At 37.6% G+C, this 19,770-nt stretch overlaps 1 protein-coding gene across 1 annotated transcript; it reads right to left on the bottom strand.

Annotated features, from left to right (window-relative positions):
• Nucleotides 1–3,457: 3,457 nt before the first annotated feature.
• On the bottom strand, nt 3,458–10,515 carry LOC140951322 (uncharacterized). Its single transcript, XM_073400575.1, has 2 exons — nt 9,365–10,515; nt 3,458–6,810 (listed from the first exon to the last, which is right to left on the bottom strand). The coding sequence occupies exons 1-2, from the start codon at nt 9,438–9,440 to the stop codon at nt 3,944–3,946; spliced, it is 2,943 nt and encodes a 980-aa protein (XP_073256676.1). The 5' UTR covers nt 9,441–10,515; the 3' UTR covers nt 3,458–3,943.
• Nucleotides 10,516–19,770: the final 9,255 nt, after the last annotated feature.

Below are 19,770 nucleotides of genomic sequence, written 5' to 3'. Positions count from 1 at the left end.
GCAAAGAAAACGTTTCCTTGGCAAAACCTGTTAGTGAAAGTGAAAGCTTCCAACACGAATCACGATACCTGTAGCCACTAGAACTTATTTCGGTTAACGCGACAGATGAGAGGCGGGATAATTTTAATTCAACCCGTGGAGTAAGGTATAAAGGATCTCGCGTGGTGCACTGTGAAACACGCGTGGTCTTTTCTAATACGGCACTAAGAGAGCTCATCCACAGCCGCCAGACAAACTGGGATCTACTTAGGTTTCTGGAAAACTGCCCACCTACCCCTGCCCTAAGCCATCATTTTGCTCAAAGTGAGAGGTAAGTGTTAATGTTAGCTTAGGGGAGGGGTAGGTGGGTAGTATTTCGGAGTAACCGTTTTTTTACTGTTGAATTATTCTACCCCATTTATAGCTTGTAATTTTGCTTTCTTAATTTCAAGACATATAGATCCAAATGAAAATTAACGTTTAATAGCAATATTGATGCAACAAATTCAAACAATGAACGTTCATCTAGTCGATTGCGCAAAATTGTCTGCAGTACGTCATAACCGTTTGAAAAGAGGAGGGTGGCAGTTAATGCAAAAACAAGTGCGGCAGAGGTGAAGTGGATGATTTCCTGATCCCCTCCCCCCCCACCCCGCCCACCAGGGAAACTATAACACGAGCGAGGGTTTAGATAATGAGATTCTACTGAACATGTACCTTCCATGAATCCATATGATAGAAAGTACTTTTCATGATCAGTTAGTAATGAAAGAGTATTAATAGATATTGGAACATGATATATAAATGAAATAAGGTTAGCTTTTAGGTCGCCGGTGTAACTAAACTGCCATAATCAAAGATGCTATTTTCACCGGATATGTGTTTTTCTTCAAAGATTTTACCTGTGCCATGATGAGTTCAGTATCTAGCCATTAAGTTTGACAGCGAGCCGAGCCAGGCTCAGACGCGGGTAATTCATGGTAACAGGTTAGCCATTGTTTGTACCTAAATAGATCGAAACTTTTCAAGGTAAAACTCGGATCAGCCTCAAGAAACTACGAATAGAATCACCGAAGTTGTCGGAAAAGAATTTTAAAGATTTTACACAAATCCGCGTGAAAGCAAGGCTATTACGCTGCCGTAGAGTAGAAAACTAGTTTAGTACAGCTATCTGACAAAATATTTTTTGTGACACTATTACTATTATTACTAGCTTAGCCTGTTACTGAACAGGCTAAACTAGTTTTAAGATGAATAAGCCGACTGAATATTTAATGGACGAAAGGAAAAGTGCGATTACAACATTTTCTTGGAATGAAACATTTGAACAGCACATTAAGTGGCGCGTGCTTTCATAACAGTTAAACGGGTAAAACTGACACAAATTTCACGGAACACATGTTGAAACCACGAGGCTAGTGGGTTGGCCAACTCACTGTCAAAAGTCTGGTTCCTGAGTAAACATGCATTTTCAGAAATACTTGAAACGTGGTAAAAGCTTTTGGATTTTAAATTTTTGATGAGCTTTTTGATATCACTTTCCTTGCTTTACGTTTATTTAGACGCCTTTTCCACTCTGAAATGTCTCTTACGAAATATCCACATGAGTTGCCATTTTTATTTTGAAATGCTCGTGTGAAAAACCTAAAAAATCATTTACGGGACCACTAAACGTTTAATTAACCACGAGGTTAATTAAATTTGATTCTTGGAGTGCCTTCGAAATGCTGTCCAAATTTGGGGGAACTGTAATCCCACTTCAAGTCTACGGGTCTACTTTTCCCAACCTACGTCCCCGGGGGCGTGGGGTACTCAACAAATGTTTAAACGGGGAGGCTCCGCCCCGAGGTCCAACCCCCCTTATCCTTTTATATACCATTTTTCACGAAAAAGGTACCCCTTTCGTATACCTTCTATTGAAAAACGGTACCCCTTTCACGTAAAAGTGTTGTTAAGTATCTTCCCATTTAATTTAGTTCTCTATTTGATGGTTAGCAACACAATGTAGGAATTTACACGATGACTATCTCTAATAACAAATGAACTCACACAGCTGTGGGGCATGGAGGTCTTTAACCCTTTAAACCCTAAGATCAAAATTTGAATTCTCATTTGTTGACCCTATTCATTTCCTATAGAGTAGTGGCGAGAACTTGATAAATTATCTAGCAAATTCATCTTGTGTGATCATGTCCATAATTCTCATGACCACTCTGTTTTACAAAGCATTGATATTACAAGGAGAAATTTGATGCTGATCACTTTTATGGCTTAACTTACGTGGCCTGTAGCTATGCAAATTTATTAGAACAAAAGAAAGTTTTTGGATACGGCTGGATTGGGACGACACCAAAATGGCCGCCGTTTCACCAATATGGCGGACGCGACGTCACATGTGCACCTGCATTAGCGTCTAAAGAGAATACAAGGCGGACTCAAGAGCTTATCTTATCTTTTATTTGATTCAGTTGGTTCTCTCCCTTGTTCCGAGAGGTTTTTCTCCGGGTACTCCGGTTTTCCCCTCTCCTTAAAAAACCATCACTTTCAAATTCCAATTCGATCTGGAAAGCACGGACTCGTTTCAACGAGTTCTTATGAACTCCTTAGTGATCCGTGGGTAAACAAATTACAATTTACAATTTACAAAAAAAAAAACGCGAGAGGGCTGGGAGTTTTCTGTCTTGACTGACCTGCTGATACATCACACACTTGGCTGAAAGTTCTTCTATTAACTGTCACCAGTTAAACGACACTTCAGCGTGTGGCAGGGTTTTGACATGCGAGCAACATCACGTAAAGCTTATTCTAAGAACAAGGCATTTCCAATCACTAGCTTAGAAATGCATGCCAAAACACAGGCAGCGCTGCAGCTTTTATACCCCGGTTTTGATCAAAGTTTTCATAAACATGACTAAAGGAATACACACAAGGGGCAATTTTTTCTTTTTCTTGTCAGCTAAACTTTTGTCGTTGTGTCTTGGCAATCGCCTCCAGGTTTTTTACTCGATGAACATATAAGTAGAAAGATTCGTGTAAGAATCAGGATACTTGGTTATAATTTTAACAAACTGATGACAGAACCCATTGCAGCTGCTAACAGACCGTTAGTCGATGCATATACAACTTCTTCCTACTGATCTCCATACATTTCCTTTAAGAATTATTTGAGAAAAGTAAAGATCGAAGCATTCTCTCTTTGCTGGTCATTTTATTTATTCTCATTTCCTTTTTTCTTGATGATGTATTAATAGAAGAGTGATTTAAAATACCATCAGGAGAGAATTGATGTTGGTCACTCTTGGGGGAAAAACAGGTTACCCACTGTTCAGGATTACGTTTAATTGTGATTGGTTGACAGCTTCACAAGGATTTTTTTCTGTCGATCACACGCCAAAATAATTTTGCAACCAAAAACTCCTCATTTCTTGGCTACTAAGGAGACGGACACTTAATAAAGCAATGAACAAACTTAAAACAATGAGCTGAATAAACGTTTTTTAATGGAGACTAAACAAACTGAAGCAGTTGTTTACTGTGATATAGGCTATTTATGTTTCTTTTCTTTCGTTCCGTCCATCACTACTCGCTTCTCGCCACTATCAGAACGCCTGGAACATTTTGCCTTATAATGGAATAAACATGTTTTAAAATATCAAACTCTGAAGGGTATGAGTGTAATAATATATTTTTCTCTGGGCGTAAAACTTAACAAATGTTGTGTAATATATTTTCAACTGATAGTTTGAAATGACAGTTATGTGTACACAGATCCTTGTCAGATGTCTTGTTTGCCGTGTTTTGCAGGGCAGTTCATTCCACAACTGTGATCACTCAATAATTCAAACTAAAAAAAATGCCAAATAGTTTCCTTTGCAGGCAATATGTTAACGATCTCCTATGTACAATATGAAGTGAAAAAGTAACTATTTTATTTACCAGATAGTTAAATCGCTAAGTTTTGGCTTTAAAATGTCATTATTTGTGAAAGTCTATTGCTTTTCTTGACCCATGAAGCTTTGTCATTGTCCGGGTGTTCATTGGCCACGTGGTTCATGTATTCTGATTGGTTGTCTTTAAACGTGGCGCCACATTGCTCACACACGAACATTTTGGCGCGCCTTTCACGGAAGCCAAATTTGTGAACAATGCCATGGACACGTGACTGGTGAGCCTCCAATGAGCAACGTTGTGTGAATGACTTGTCACATTGGTCACATTTAAAGGGCTTTATACCAGTGTGTGTTCTTACATGACGCTTTAAGTCAAAAGTGTCATTAAAGCCTTTCTCACAATAGGAGCATGAGTAGCGCTTGTAAAATGAATGGCTTTTAAGATGACGGTTAAGGTGGCGCCGAAGTGCAAACGTGCTATTACAGACCTCACATCTGTGGTGATGGGTTGAGTTAAAGGTTTCTTTGGCCTTCGACGAGCTTACTTGAGATTTGTCAGCCATGCTTCTGAGGTGACTTGCAACAGCCAAGTCATCCGACAATGTCCAAAACCGCGGTGGACTGGAGCGGGTTACAGCAGAGAGCTTGGAATGAACGTTAGATGTTTTAGTTTCCTTGTTAAGTAGCCAAACAGTTGGGTGGTTAGAAAACACCTTTCCGCCTGGATTTTTAACAGCACATTTTTTCTCGTCTTGTTGAAGTCGAGAAGATTCAAGGCGTTCATTGTTGTCTATCACTGCTACATTTGTCCAGTTCTGCTCAGGGGATCTGACTGGACTAACCAGTCTGCCAGAATCTTTCTTTCCGGAAGAGCTAACGGTTTTTTCCACAGGCGCACTCCGAAAATCAAATGCCTTAAATGCGTTCTCTTTCTTGAAATCACTTGAGTTCTCAGAAAGGTCAACAATACTCAGAGATTTCCCTTCATTCCGTTTTGCCTCAAATGATAGTTTTAAGCTTGTTTGCTGTTCTCTTGGAGATATCAGAGAGCCATCAGATCTGCACCTGATTTGTACGCTCCCTGGTGGGCTGTAGTTACGAGGGATCCGAAGGTCGTGATATTCAAATGACTGAACTGTTTCGTCTTTCTTAGTTTTACTGGGACTCTCAGCGGTGTTGACAGTGCTGTGATCTGGCAAGGAACTCATTGAGTCGTGTTCATCAGCTGTTGCACACATTTCTTCTAACTTCCTCGAAAGACCTCGAATACGTTCCTCGGCAGCCCGAGACATATCCACACGCGTCTTCTCACTGGAGAATTCCTTGCCACGAATTGGACTGAGTGATGTTTCATCTGTTAACTTAGAATTTTTTAGATTCCACCTTGTGTCTATGGAGTTTATACCTTCCTGATTAGTGAAGAAAATCCTTTTTCTCTCACTGTTACTCAGGTGACTAGTAGCACTCTTAAATTCGGGGTTCCAAATGTGGTTTCTGTTTGCATCTTTCGTTACTACCTTTGGCTGTTCCGCTTTTGGTGTCAGTTGAAAAGGAAACCATACAGAACTTAATTCCGCCTTACTCTTGGCTCTCACTGAACGATCGCAATAGCTAAAAAATCCATTACTCTCTGTTGCTCTAATCGAGTTCAAATATGGCGGCACCGGAACAAACCAATCGGGATGGTAGTACTGGTGGTAGTAATTGTTCTTTAAATGATCTCGTTTTGCTTCGTTTCCCGCTGGACTTGAATCGTTTTGTTTCCGAACGTGCTTGGTAAAAAGCTCTTTCATAGTGGCTTCACCTTGATCTGTTTTGCTTTCATCCGACTTCTGAGGAATTTCTCGGTCCCAGAGAATATATCGGGACGGTTTATTGTCACCATCAGCTGGACTGCGAACATACTCTGAGCTTTCGCTTGTCCTCTTCAACGTATCTAAAGATGGAGAGTTTTCAAGAACAAGAACATTGCCTTTTTTAGTTATAGAGGGGCTTTGTTCTTCATTGTCATCAGGGCGTCTTACAGAATCGTGTAAGTGGTCGGGACTTGTACTAACTTTTCCAGCCTTCCACATTGCTTCTGAAGTTTTTGAAATCTGCGAGTTTTCAAGAACAAAGACGTTGTCTTTAACAACGGAGGTTTTCTGTTCTTCATGATCCCACTTGCCTACTGAATGGCAAAAACGCTTTGAACTTTGGCTTATAAGAGTCTCAGTTTCACTTAGCCTCCGCTTTTTGGCATTTGACAAGTGTGATTTGTCGACAACGTGGAAACCTTGTTTGGGATCAACCAGCACTTGTTCTCTTTCACCCTCCATTGTTTTTCTTTTCATTAACTCAAAATCGTTTTCTGAAAAGTGAAGATTAAGCGGATGGATCCCACAGCGCTCTCCTTTCTTCCCTTTTTGGGCAAATAATAGATCGGGAACAGTGGGGCGTTCCGCGCTTGGAAAAACGTAATTGGTAAAAGATGCATTTGGATGCAGGGAGAACCCATGTTTATTCGGACTTGATGCAGGTAGTTCTCTCAGTTCGTTATTTTCTGAAATCCGTCGTTCAGGGCTGAATCTAAATACATTTTCTCTTTTTTGACGCTCCTCTTTCGTTAAAACTGGTGTCACATAGTTGTCTTGTGGTGAAATTGATGCTTGAAATTTGGACGCGGGAATAAAAAGTTGACCATAAGGATTCCCCGCTCCTCGAAGTAGTAACGGTGGGAAAACCCACATATGGCGAGGCAAAAATTCATTTCTTGTAACCTGCTTTGTTACAGTATTTTTGCGGTCAGCGTCAAGCATCTGTTCTTTTCTCGCATCCCTTTCGTCCTGCGCAGCACTAGCCAGTGTGCCTTCACCAGAAATGTCATGTAAACGCCCTGATGTGTCTTGACATTTATCCTCCAGAATGGCGTCTTCCGAGAAAGGAGTTTCATTGTTCACATCTGAATAAAATAAGATAACTACTTTTAGAATGAGACAAGAATGGACTAATGTTAAAAAAACACGGAAGGAAATGCTAATCAGCTAACACGTAAGGATCAGGCATGCTTAACCAGAGCACTTAAAACTGCCAATAAAAGAATGATTTTTTTGTCACATATTTGTTAGCAAAATTAAAAAATTAGGCATCGAACACTAAAATTGCCTCTCAAAACTACTGTTTTGGATCTTAACACTGTAGAATTTCATCCGATTACTCAAAAGTATAAAAGCATATTCACATTGATTTCGGTTGAACCCTTAAGGTGATTATTCAAATGCATGCCTTTGTTGTCATTCATTTTACTATTAAATATTACAAATAAATCAACATTCCACAAATGTAAAAAGACAGCCCTGTAGAGTTCAGCAGTGCCATATGTATGTGTCGAGACCGAATAAGCCCAACCCAAAACTTAACTACTGTAGTATAGCAACGAACAGAGGTTTACTTCAGAACTTAGCAGTCTCGTATCAGCGCAAAATGTTGTTAGTCATACCCACTAGTACAGTTATCAATAAATAGCACTTACTGATCCCTGAGATTTTCATTAAACATGACGCGGCATGTCTCAAGTATAACGGAATCATAAAGTTATTGACAAAAACATCCACCCGAAGACCTTGTGCTAGAAAACCAGTTTTGGTGGTGAAATTAACAAACAACACAACTCATGCAAAAGATTTGAAAGCCAAATCAGTTAAGGCTCATCAACTCACCTATTCCTCAACTTTTACCGAGCACAAAGTGTAATAGACATGCATACATGAGTTGGCATCGTTCTAAAAAAACTTCGGACAAAACAGTTTCACCCTTAAGCCGATTATGCCGTGAATTTTGCCTGAAAGTATTTGATGTTTTGACGAATTTTATCACACTGGTTTCGAGAAAAAAGGTTTCAATTGGATTTGAAACTGTCTGGTCGATGTATGAGCCTAACAAATTTTTACTAATGAAAGGCTATTTGGCTTTATTAATGTTGCCTAATACGCGTTTTCCATCTAAACAAAGCGCTGTTCAGGTTGTTGTCGATGAAACCAGCTGTGGACAGAGTTGACGCTAGGTTTTCGTGTCCTACGTACCAATTTTCGTGACCAGTTTTAGTGTTAGTTTGCCCCTTTTGACCCTAAATGAACTAAAATCTTGTGTTGCCAGATAACACCTTGAAAAACAAGGTCGCAAAGAGGGATTATCTACGACCGCCCGTTTTTTTCTTTGTTCAGAAAACACGCGAATGTCTAGCATTTTAAAAATTCTTTTAGCAGCGTCAAGGAATAATTTTTCGGAATAAACTGTCGCTTAAAATATGGTCGCACGCAACGATTTTTCAAAGTTTATTAATTTGAAATTGTCCGTAGATTTTAAACACTTTAATCAATTGTTTTTAATTGCAGTTCAAAATTGTAATTGAATGGCGAGTTCAATACCGTCATAAGTTCCGGTTTGGGTCTTAGTAGCGAAACGAAAATTACTCTACTTTAGTATAAATTACAGTTTTCGACCAAGACAAAGGCTGTGTGGTTTCCGGCTCGATTTTTCTCGTTTTGAACTCTTTGAAAACTCGTGTTATATCCGTGAGCAAACAAAACAAGCTTGGAGATGTCAATAGCAATTTCCATTAGCTTTTTTATGTAACTAACTTTACTTCACATTTGAATATGAAAGCCCATTGAAAAGAACTATTAAGTTTCGTTTGTCAATTAACTTGAAGAAAGGTTTTCCAATTTGCACTTTTGTCCTGCTCATTTACAAAAGCTTACAATCCATCGCCGGACCCGACCAAAACGAAATATCTCCAGAGCAGAAGGTTCTTAAATTTCCCTTTAAACTGCCTCACGAGTTACATAGCGCGAATCAAAACAGAAAATTTCCGTGACGAGTGACTTATATCCAACAGAATATAACCCCTGGGGTGGTGCGTCTCCGTTGTGTTCTTTGGCAAGCGCTCGCCCTTTGTTTTCTGGTCACAGAACAAAAAGGGATCGTGTTAGCACAACCTGTTAATAACTTTTGGTACCGCATTATGGCTGATTCTAATTTATTTCCACACCGTTCCTAGAAACAAATACCAGAAAAGATACAACGCTGTTACGATAGTGCTTTGGGAGATTCTGTCGGAAGAAACTTGAATATTTGCAATTGAAAAATCTACGTCTGATATGTATACATTAAATCGAGACAGTCGAGGAAAATATACTAAACGCTATTGTTCGAGTTCAGTTTTTCGTGACCTCTATGCCCTCAAGGAAAAATATGAACTCAGCATAAATATTTTCTGGAATACTTTCCGCTGGGTAATAGCATCGTCAAAAGAAATGTTTTAACGATTGAATAATCGCTGCGCAAATATTCCTCGTTGTGATTACAGAAAGTAGATCGGATAAACCAAACTCATAACGGTACGAATAGCTAAAGATATGACTGTTTATATACATGTGCAAGCAATGAACAGTCGACCAAACGTAATGTCTAATTACTAAGTAAGAAAATCAGGAAAGCGTATCTCTTTAACCTACCTGATTTTGCGGTGTTTGCATCTTCACTTTGACCGTCTCGAAGCTTCGCCTTTTTCACGAGAAAGGATTTAGGCATGTTGTCTTTTTTACTAACCACAAAATCAAAGAACTACAGAACGTTCCCGACTTTTTAGTCGAAGATGAAACTTTGGTGTGCTCTCTTAACACGCGAGTACCCAAAACACGTGCGTCGCAGATCAACTGGTCTAAACCATTGGGGACCGTTAGAGGTGTGATGCGAATTTATAGGTGATTCGTTTTGGCTAGCGTTCATTGGATGATGTGATACCGGATTACGACCAATTACCCCGATATCATAGCAGCGTTTGATTACGTCTTTGTTCGCACTCATGTAGAACAATAGCACAAGAAGTCAACAAACACAATACACAATGGACGTCTCTTGGAGAGGCTTTTATATTGGTGTTGTCATTTAATTTGGCAGTCCAATTGAGCACTTGTTAAGGCCGTAAATAGAAGTTTTATTTTGGGAAAAGTAGGCGCTTACGCTCGAGATGAAGCGAAGAAAACTTCAAAGCCGGCGTCAACTTGTTGTTTTTGTAGGAAGTATTTTACAATTCAAACGGCGTTTACTGTTCGCTGACGGTGGTTCATGTGACCTACCTGCTTGATAAATTATCCTATACATTCAAAAGGGCAGCTAAAACAGGCAAAGGACTGATTTCTTTGCTATGACAACGACAGGAAACAAATTCAACTTTATTGGCGAACTTGGTGTTTTGGCAGCGCTGATAATGACGATATTTCGCAAGCTAGACGAAGGTCTTACGTCAAATCGCCCACTCGTTCAACCGAGCAAGATTCTCTTATTTAAAAATATTTCTGATATAGGACCTGTTAGTATATTTAGTTTCAGCACTTAGTGGCTTATCGACAAGGTATCGCGCTAAATTTTAACTATCGCACATTATTCTATGAGCGATTTGAATATTGCAATTCTAGCTGTGTTTTGGCAGACGGTTCGAAACTTATTTGTAATAGTTGCTACCAGGGTTTTTAAAATTTATCTGGAAGTATCGATTGCATGTCTGACGAGAAAAAGCTATAAACGAGAATTAAATTTCAAGAAATGGTTTCAATTGAGAGAGTTTGAACTGCTGGCGAACCAATATTTGCCAGACCTAAAAATTAAACAAGTAAAACCAAACTTTTCGTCGGAGTTTATAAATAAATACACTCAATATAAAAGATTGTTTAACAAGTAAAAATATAAATTTAGAAACCAACGTTAGTTTAATTATTCAGGATCAATAAAATTTCTAAGCTTCATAAGTTATATTCAAATTGATTAATGTATACAATTGCCTAAGTTGATTTTCCCTCTAAGTCGGCAAGGAACAATCGCATATGAAAAGTTTCCTGGCGGGCGGAAGCAACCAAAGGGGTTCAGTTAGAGTGTTTCAACCCTAACAAGGCTGTGGTGATTTTCATGAGAAAAAAAAGACTGCATGTTAAGGGACTATTTGTACAGCCCAATCGTAAATACCTTTCAGTAAACTCAATCAACTTTTGCACTTATGCAGTAAACGGTGAATAGAAGTTTATTGGAAAATATCTCCGGAAAGAATACCTCGGGGCTTAAAGTTATCGGAAGTAATATTTGTAAGCGTTTTTTCATATTATTTTTGTTTCTTTGTCAGAATTAAAATCTACACAATGTGTTAATGACGTGAAATATTAGAGTAGTTTTTATAAGCAAACGCTACTCTAGGCGGGAGGTATATTTTACATTTTAGAGCAGCGATTGGCTTCTGGTAAAACATTTTACTCACCAAAATTTTCCCACATCAAATAGCAAACTTCTGAAAAAAGTTAATCTTTCAAATGACAAAATGTTCAGCAGCGTCACTGACTGAAAACATGAGCCAAAAAACGTCTTTCCTTCCATCGTTTAGATCCCTAAATGATAAAATGATAAATGTACTTCGATGGTGGAGTACGCCCTTGGGCTGTTTATATCGATGAACTTTGCTATATTTGGGTGATTGTTGTACATAACGTGTTTTTCTACAAGACTGCGCGTTCGACTTACCGTATCCCGCAAGATACGAGTAAAAAAATCTCTCATTGTTTGTAAGACACAAAATCTGATAAAACTTGCTACAAAGTAACATATAAAGAGTGAACTTTGTTTTTCTGGTTACATCAAATTCCACGTGCGAGAAGTATGCTTTTTAGGGTAATTCAATTCGGCAGGTTTCAGTCCGGAAAACGCCCAACCCAACGTATTTAGTGTTAATATAACGCCGAGGAAAAGACACGAAAGGAAATTTAGTATCTACCGGTTACACCTCGGGATTGTGGGGGCCAATCTTTCATTGTATTGTGAAAGTTTTATTAAAAGAGTACTTTCCTATAATATAGCCGTAATGAAATCTTAAGTTACATTAGAAAATTGTACTGACGCATGCAAGAGTTAACGTGCTTCCTTGTTATCATTTGTAAGGAGACACCTGCTCAGTAATACTAGCAGAAATCTTTTATTATAATCCCATACACAGGCTAGATTTTGTTGAGTTCAAAGGTCACATAAGACTCTGCGTTTTAAGATGCGTTGTCGGAAGAAATGGAAAACGCCTTTTCGAAAGCCGACGGAGAAGCTAAATAGACTAGAAAAAGTTTCAAGAGAGGATTTAAACCAGTTGAAGATGGTAAAAAAAAAAAAAAAACGTTTTCAAGAAAGTTCTCGGAGTTCCTAAAGTGAAATAACCCAGAACGTTCAGTTGCAGTATAAGGTTTTTGATTAACGAAACACCAGTGAAGCACTCGCCGAATTACAGCGCCGCCATGTTAAAATATGGCGGAGTGTCAAGGTCTCAGAAGTAACTGGAAATTCTTTGGAAATAAAAGAACGCGTTCATTTATTGAACGAAGATGCAGAAGAATTGCAGAGGTTATTTTTCCGCTAAGACTTAAAGATTCCACGAGATGAAGAAAATGATCAGTTCAATGCGGTGCATCATCGCGTCGTGCATCTTCTGACATTCAGAATTCCAAGCAAAGTCCTACTATTTACATCCTACTCCCGGTCCACAAAAAGGAGTTCCTCAGGTCCTTCACTAAATAAATTCAAAATTTCACGAGAGGCTGAAAGCTTGGAATTTCCGATGATTTTCCTAAAGAAGAGGAAGAAATCACGAAACAGCAATATCTTGACTACAATCCGCAAACAACAGAAACGTGTCCTGTACCGCCTGTTTTAAAGTGGAAAAATCTATCATAGATAGGTCGCTTTCCGGCCTTGTACCCTGGACTTAAAATGGAGGTTTAAATTAGCTTTAAATGTACTTTCGCTGATATTAATCAATCCTTCATTTCGCCGCTAACACGGCCGTATGCTGTATATCTACCGTGGTTAAATTGCCAAAGAAACGATTTAAGGTATTGAACCTTTGATAGTCACATTGCCCGTTAATTTGCACTCAATTTTTGTCCCATTTCATTTTTCGTTCGTTTTTCGATTTTTTACCTTTTGCTTTGTATTATTTTCAAACGGTTTCCATCAAATGCAGATGAGAAAACAATTTCGTTTGATTTGTAATGGCATTTTTCTTCCCGTTAATATTAAAGTTGGTGGTTTAATCGTACGTAATCAATGTTTTTTTTAAACTTTTCCTGCTAGAGTTGGAAGTTGGAAGTTTTTTAAGTGTATCAGGGTTAAATAAAATGGAGTAAGGTGAAAAACGCAGGCACCATAAGACACCTCTACATGTATTAGTAACAAGGGTGAACCGGGACAAAGCAAACGGTGAAAAATTCGTCCGCCATGATGTTTAGAAGCATAATGCTCGAGCTTGTAGTGTATCTAAGTTTGTATCTGCGTTGAAGATGACAAATGAGGACACGACAGTAAACATCTACCAGAGACATTTTGAATAAAAGCGACCTTCAGCATTAGTTATAGACCGCAGACCGATTTAACGCGGCGCCTAGCCTAAAGGCTAGGCCAGCGGGCAACAATTACAGTCTATGGACAAAACTCCTAACTGTGACCGTTTAAATAAACGACTCGGACAGATGCTTTGTTAAAGGGGGTTTTGTCGATTTTTTTTAACAAAGGATAAAGAGCTGAGAATAAAGAGAAAAAGAGGAACTTTCACAACCAGACTTTTTTGAACTCCAGACTTCGTCGTTCGCAACAATAGTGAGAAAAGAAGTTTAAGAAGGATTGCGCTATTGCAGACATTGGCAATGCTTCAAAGACGCTCTCAGTTGACCAAACTATCTGCTCTGAATTCCTTCTTTACAAACTCTTTTTCTTCTGTTGTCCACAGCATTTCGCAGAAATATTTTTAATAAACCTTATACCATTACCCTCCTCTGATACCATTTTAATCACCTTTTATCAGTATAAAAATTAAATTAAGCAAACGAAAATTGAAAACTTTAAAAAAGGCAACATAACTGTATAAGTTCTGCTTTTTGCATCGTAATGCAGTGTTGTTGAGTAAAACCGTCACAGGTTTCTAAATTTGCTACAATGAAACTTAATTTCCGATCACGTATTTGCCACTTCAGCGACCCCCACCTAATTTCGGAAGTAGTTACTGAAGTGAATACGCAAAAAGAGCTTACGATGAAGAGATTTAAAGATAAGTTGCAGTATTAACCACCAAGTATTTATAATTTCTTACACGAGTTGCATCTATTGTTGAAAGTTAAAAATACAAGACAAAAAAACCCCAATCATTAATGACCAATCGCTAATTATTATGTCACCAATATGACGTCACTTCAGTGTAGTCATGACCTTGCGAACTAAGACTGGAGACGAGCTTAAATTTGACTTGTCATCGTCATGTTAATGTTTGAAAGAGCTTCGATTTGTAACACTTCATCACTAAATTGTCCATAGAGTACCAAAAATAATACTGGTATAGCTTTCATTTGAACGAGTTAAATCAAGGAGCGTATACTTTGCATTAGTAAGATGTAAACAACATCTTAGGAAATCCTGAGTCCAAATCACGGAGCCACTCCCAAACGGTTATGCACTTAAACTACTTCACGCACTTAAACTTCTTTCCTTGATATTATTAACGATCAAAACCACAAGACTGTATATTGCGAGTACATTGAGCTTGGCGTGACAGTACGCACAACTGAGTGAACTGACTTAGTTGACTCTGTCTCTTTTATTAATACATTACAGACACAGTAAATCAAGAGTTACAGGCATATTTAAAACAGTTTAGAAGACAAAAACACTGAAACGGTTTCAAAGTTAGGAAAACAATATTCTGTTATTTACATAATTACATATTCCGAACTCCTCATGCTATTTCTTTCATAAAGCTAAATTTAGAATTGCAACTTTGTTGGCAAACAACTCAGAAACTGTAGAAAAATAATCCTACGCATTGAAGTTGTTTGTATGCCCCTGAGGTGTTGTCAGACGTGTAGCTTGACTCGGCAAATAAATCGCTTTTTTAAATTTTTGGCCTTGAGTTTGGTTAAAACTTGATTTATTAGTTTTAAATAGGAAAAAGAATTCGACAAAAGGAGTAGAATGAGGAAAATATTTATTACACGGACAAAGTAACGGTTTAAACAAGCCCCAAGTTTCAGCACAAAGGGAATTTTGATCGTTTAAAACACTTTACATGAAATCAATTGGATGCAGATGATGAGTAATCTATCAACCCATGCATGTAATTCTTCATTATCGTTAAACAAAGGAAACGTTTCATCCGGATTAGTGCTACAAGGTTTTGGAATGTAACATTTTTTTGAAAAGAGAAGTGAGAAAACCTTTAAAAACAGTTTTGCAGACGAAAACACTAAAACAGTTTCAAACGTAAGGAAAACAATATTCTGTTATTTATATATTTATATATTCCGAACTCCTCATGCTATTTCTTTCTTAAAGTTAAATTTAGAATTGCAACTTTGTTGGCAAACAACTCAGAAACTGTACAAAAATAATCCTACGCACTGAAGTTGTTTGTATGCACCCGAGTTGTTGTTAGACGTGTAGCCTGACTAAGCCAATAAATCTCTTTTTCAAAGTTTTGGCCTTGAGTTTGGTTAAAACCTGATTTAATAGTTTTAAATAGGAAAAAGAGTCCGACAAAAGGAGTAGAATGAGGAAAATATAAACTAAACGGACAAAGTAACGGTTTAAAAATGCCCCACGTTTCAGCATAAAGGGAATTTTGATCGTTTAAATCACTTTACATGGAATCAATTGAATGCAGATGATGAGTAATCTATCAACCCATGCATGTAATTCTTCATTATCGTTAAACACAGGAAACTTTTCACCCAGGTTTTGGAATGTAAAACTTTTTTTGAAGAGGGAACTAGATGTGTAAGGAAGAAAACCTTTAAAAGCAAATTTAACAGGCCTCCTGAATCGTCACTTTTACAAATTCATTCTGTTCAACAGCAGTTTACCACAACAAAACATATTGCTTTGATACTTGAAAATCCAAAAATGAGTAACGAAAATCATCTAACAAAAAACTCTAACTAGTTGTAAAACAAAAAAAGGGAGACTATTTAGAGGCAGACATATTTTAGTTTTGGTTTGTACAAACGTTTTTTGTACGATCAGCTGAATTTAAATGGAGTTGAGTCTTTTTTAATCTTTGATACAAATTGGGAAGAAACAGAGAAATATTCATCGTGTGAAGCAAATTTCTAGTATGACAATCGTAAGACAAAAGAACTGCAATTTTAACAAAAAGGTTAATTCAATTCCAGAGCTGGTTCGTTACCCATAGCAACCTCAAAACTCGCTTCATTCATGAAACATGACTGTCTTTTATCTACTAGTGCCTCAGTGGCGCCATCACCTAAAATCCAATATTTGTATTGGTTATTTACTAAATTTGCTCAAGAGTTTTGCTAATTTGTGATCACGATTCTATATTCACTTGGTCCGTGATACGTAACAACTGCAGAAATATTACCAAATAAATGTTTAGTAGTATTAATTTTAAAAATAACTTCCGATTAAGTTTTTTTTAGACGCTAACAAGTGTTTAAAATCTCGTAAGTAGACCTCACATGCACGGTTATTCGCGTCTCGTGTTATGAAATCAATGTAAACCGTAACACGTGAATTTAAAGCAAGGGTTCATACCGCACGAGCCACTTCGTAGACTGTAAGATAAATAACAAAAAGTATCAAAAATAAAGTGAAGTATGTATCAACCTAAATAAGACAAACATACTTTATATTTTTTTAGTGTTAGTTGTTATCCATGGCCCAGAAGATTCAACCTCGTCATGTTATGTAAATGCAAGCAGCTACCGTAGCTATCGGCAGGATCAATATTAACTGGCCTGGGCTGTGTGTAGATTCAATACTTAATATAAAATCTTTCTAAGTGATCAATTACGAACTCACTCATTATACGCACGTAATGAGGAAGAGTTAGTTAATGAGTACGTCAAAACGAGTTGAAAAACAGTCTAATCACTTGCTCACTTCAATGTTGTTTATGTTTTTTTTTTCTTTACGATAAAGTTGTCTATTACACGGCATTTACGGTCTCTTAGCCTTGCTGTAAATAACAGCTGAAAACGTGTAACAAGACGGTACAAAAAAACAAGCCGGCTTTCAGAAAGTATAAGGCCAGATTGATCTTAAATAAACACCAACCACGTAAATTGTAAATCAGTTTCAGTGTTTTAGGTCATTTTACATGCGCGGTACTCCAACACTGAGTCAGTTTGAGTAGGGCCCTAGTGGTCTAGGTTACTAATATAATGGTTTCCCTCACGAAAGGGAAGTCGAAAGTAATGATAGTAGACCGACTAGCGATCTATCCTAAGAGTCTCAGTCTTTCAGCTCCTTGTGAAAACAAAATAAGCACCTTTATTGAGAAGCAGACCGGGTATTCTAAGTTATAACGTCGCTGAACAAAAAGAAGAAAAGGCAACTGTACGGGGGTTCCTGTTTGAAGTGGATCGAGAATGGAGCCTCTGTGTGAAGCAAACACCTGCTTAGGGCATTTAACTTTTCATTCGCCCACTGGCAAAACCAAGCATATCTATCGCAAAATGTGCAGGGAAACACTTAAGATGACAGTCTGCTGTTTATTCCACTTTTTAGTTTAGGACTAGGACAGAAGATCATATGAAAACCAATACCGTTTAATCTTGCCAGATATTGTAGCTGAATACTTCGGCGGGAGGAAATCTATGAGAAAAGGACATTATTTCTCCAAGTTAACAGCCCCATTCTTCTTTAAAAAAATTCTGCCTTAATTCCCAATATTCTTATTTTTAAAGTTTTTAAAGTTTTTCATTCACAAATTTATTCCCGAAAACCAAAGGGTATTGGGTTTTCTACATGCCCAATAGACGAAGCTTAAAAGTACCACCAACTATGAAATTGTCACAAAAGGATCAATTTAAAATCTGTTACTAGAACATCTTTTCAAATTCAGATTATACCTTCAAGATACGGAAAACAAAGTTTCCTTTAACTGATACACTATTGCCGTTTCGTATCTGTTATTTTTCTTAAGATCGTACAAGCACCAGTTTGCAAGAGCTCAAAATTCTGATCCCAATTCCGTATTTAGCAACTAATTAGCGTAGCGCCCAGCAGTCTTTCAATCATTGTTCACAAACAACTCAAAATAACGCTGCGATATTTTGAGCCCAGAAAAGTTATATGTTCAAAATATCATATAACCCGACTATGTAAAACAAGCGCCGATGTCTTGTTATGAATAATGGTGATCTTATTTCTGGCAACGTCATAACGTCCATGATATGACGATGAAGTGACGTCATGTGCGTATGGCAAACAGAGTATACCTCTAAGGCTAACATAACATACCAGTTACGTCAGGTAACACTGAAAAACACCTTGGTACAAACAGCTAATAGATTGCTTCTGATGGATAGTCTTTGTTGTTATTTTTTATTTCTCTCTGTTCAAAATATAACTGCTAGGTCAATATAACATGCTAATTACTCAGTACGTTTTCGGTAGAATTGATTGACGCAAAATAATAAGAAAACAACAAGCATGCACGAATAGTCAGCAATGATTGAGCGATTCCATTTTGCTGAACAGCATAGTAATCGGTTTATGATCGAAGCAATTACGAAGCAGAACTCAAAACATACGAATCTCGTGACGGAGTCATAGCAATATAACCCGCCTCTTACTGCTGGTGTTAGAAAGGGCCCTAATCCGACAGTAGCAATGAAATTTTCGTTTGTATACAATTGTTCTTTCGGATTCTTCAAGGGCTAATCTCTTTTAATTAACAAGTTTTGGTTTCTACTTGCATGTGTTCCGCTTTTGGTGATCCGCATTGTGTCAAGAAGTTTTGATTTAGTCTTGATTTGACTCGAGTGTTGGGTTTGATATTTAGCTAATTCACTGACTTGGGACGGCTTTTCCATTGGTAATTCTATTCCAGTTTCCTTTGCATTATTTTATTAGCGCTTGTCTGTGATAGCTTTATCGCTAGCGTTATGGTGGGCCTAGGCTGTTATGTTACTCCAAGAGCCGTTCACGGATGCAGGATGAGTTACATCAGTAAAACAACAAACAACAAGAAACAGTTAAGTTGTAGCGAACTGAGTTAGTATTCTTGTAAATCTCTTCGTTATTCTTTTATTGTTTATACAAATCTTAGCCTGAAATTCATCCGATTGTTTCGAGTCGTTTTCTCCTCTCAACAACTGAGGGAGCAATAACGACTCGAAGTAATCGGGTGAAATTTAGGCTAATACAAATCTGGCATATTCATATTTTTAAAGGTAAAACTCCACTAGATTTTAACTGTAAAACCGCATGAAGTCTCTGTAGTTATTATAGTAGCAGGCTTCATGTGATTTCGGTGAATAACTGTTATCGGAATGGCAGGAATAAAGGTAACATAATGCATCACTTTTTTAGGCGTTGTTTGAACAATTTTTCAACTAAACGCAATCAGAAAACTCTACGAAGGTCATTGCCGGGTAACACTTCGATATTTTGCAACTGGTTAAACAAACCTAGCAGCTGTTTCGTAAAAAAAAATTCTTGTGTGGTGACAGCCGTGTCAGCCGTTTAAACTCTTACACTTTAAACTGATGGAACATAAAAATGGAACATTTTAGTGTTTATTTAACCATTAATAAAACTAAATAATAAAAGAAAAAGTATATATAACAACCCGAAAACAAATTACAGCACAAAACCTAGTATTTTAGCTTTTATTCCGCAACTTCGTTAGCAAACTGACATATATGTGGTAAAATTATTCTGTACAACACAAAAAGAGCACTACCATAGATAGTATCACTAAAAAAAACGCGTATGGCAGTTTTAATCAAGGTTTGAATCATGTCTATAGACGCTCTATAACATACCTTACACGATATAATTAGAGCCGTTGTGAGAGCATTTATTTAGTTTCAGATCAAGCGAG

The sequence above is a fragment of the Porites lutea genome, chromosome 10 (assembly GCF_958299795.1).
Source record: "Porites lutea chromosome 10, jaPorLute2.1, whole genome shotgun sequence".
Taxonomy (NCBI): Eukaryota; Metazoa; Cnidaria; class Anthozoa; order Scleractinia; family Poritidae; genus Porites; species Porites lutea.
The sequence above is the reverse complement of the archived record's forward strand: the minus strand, read 5'-3'. Positions and strand labels throughout refer to the sequence as shown.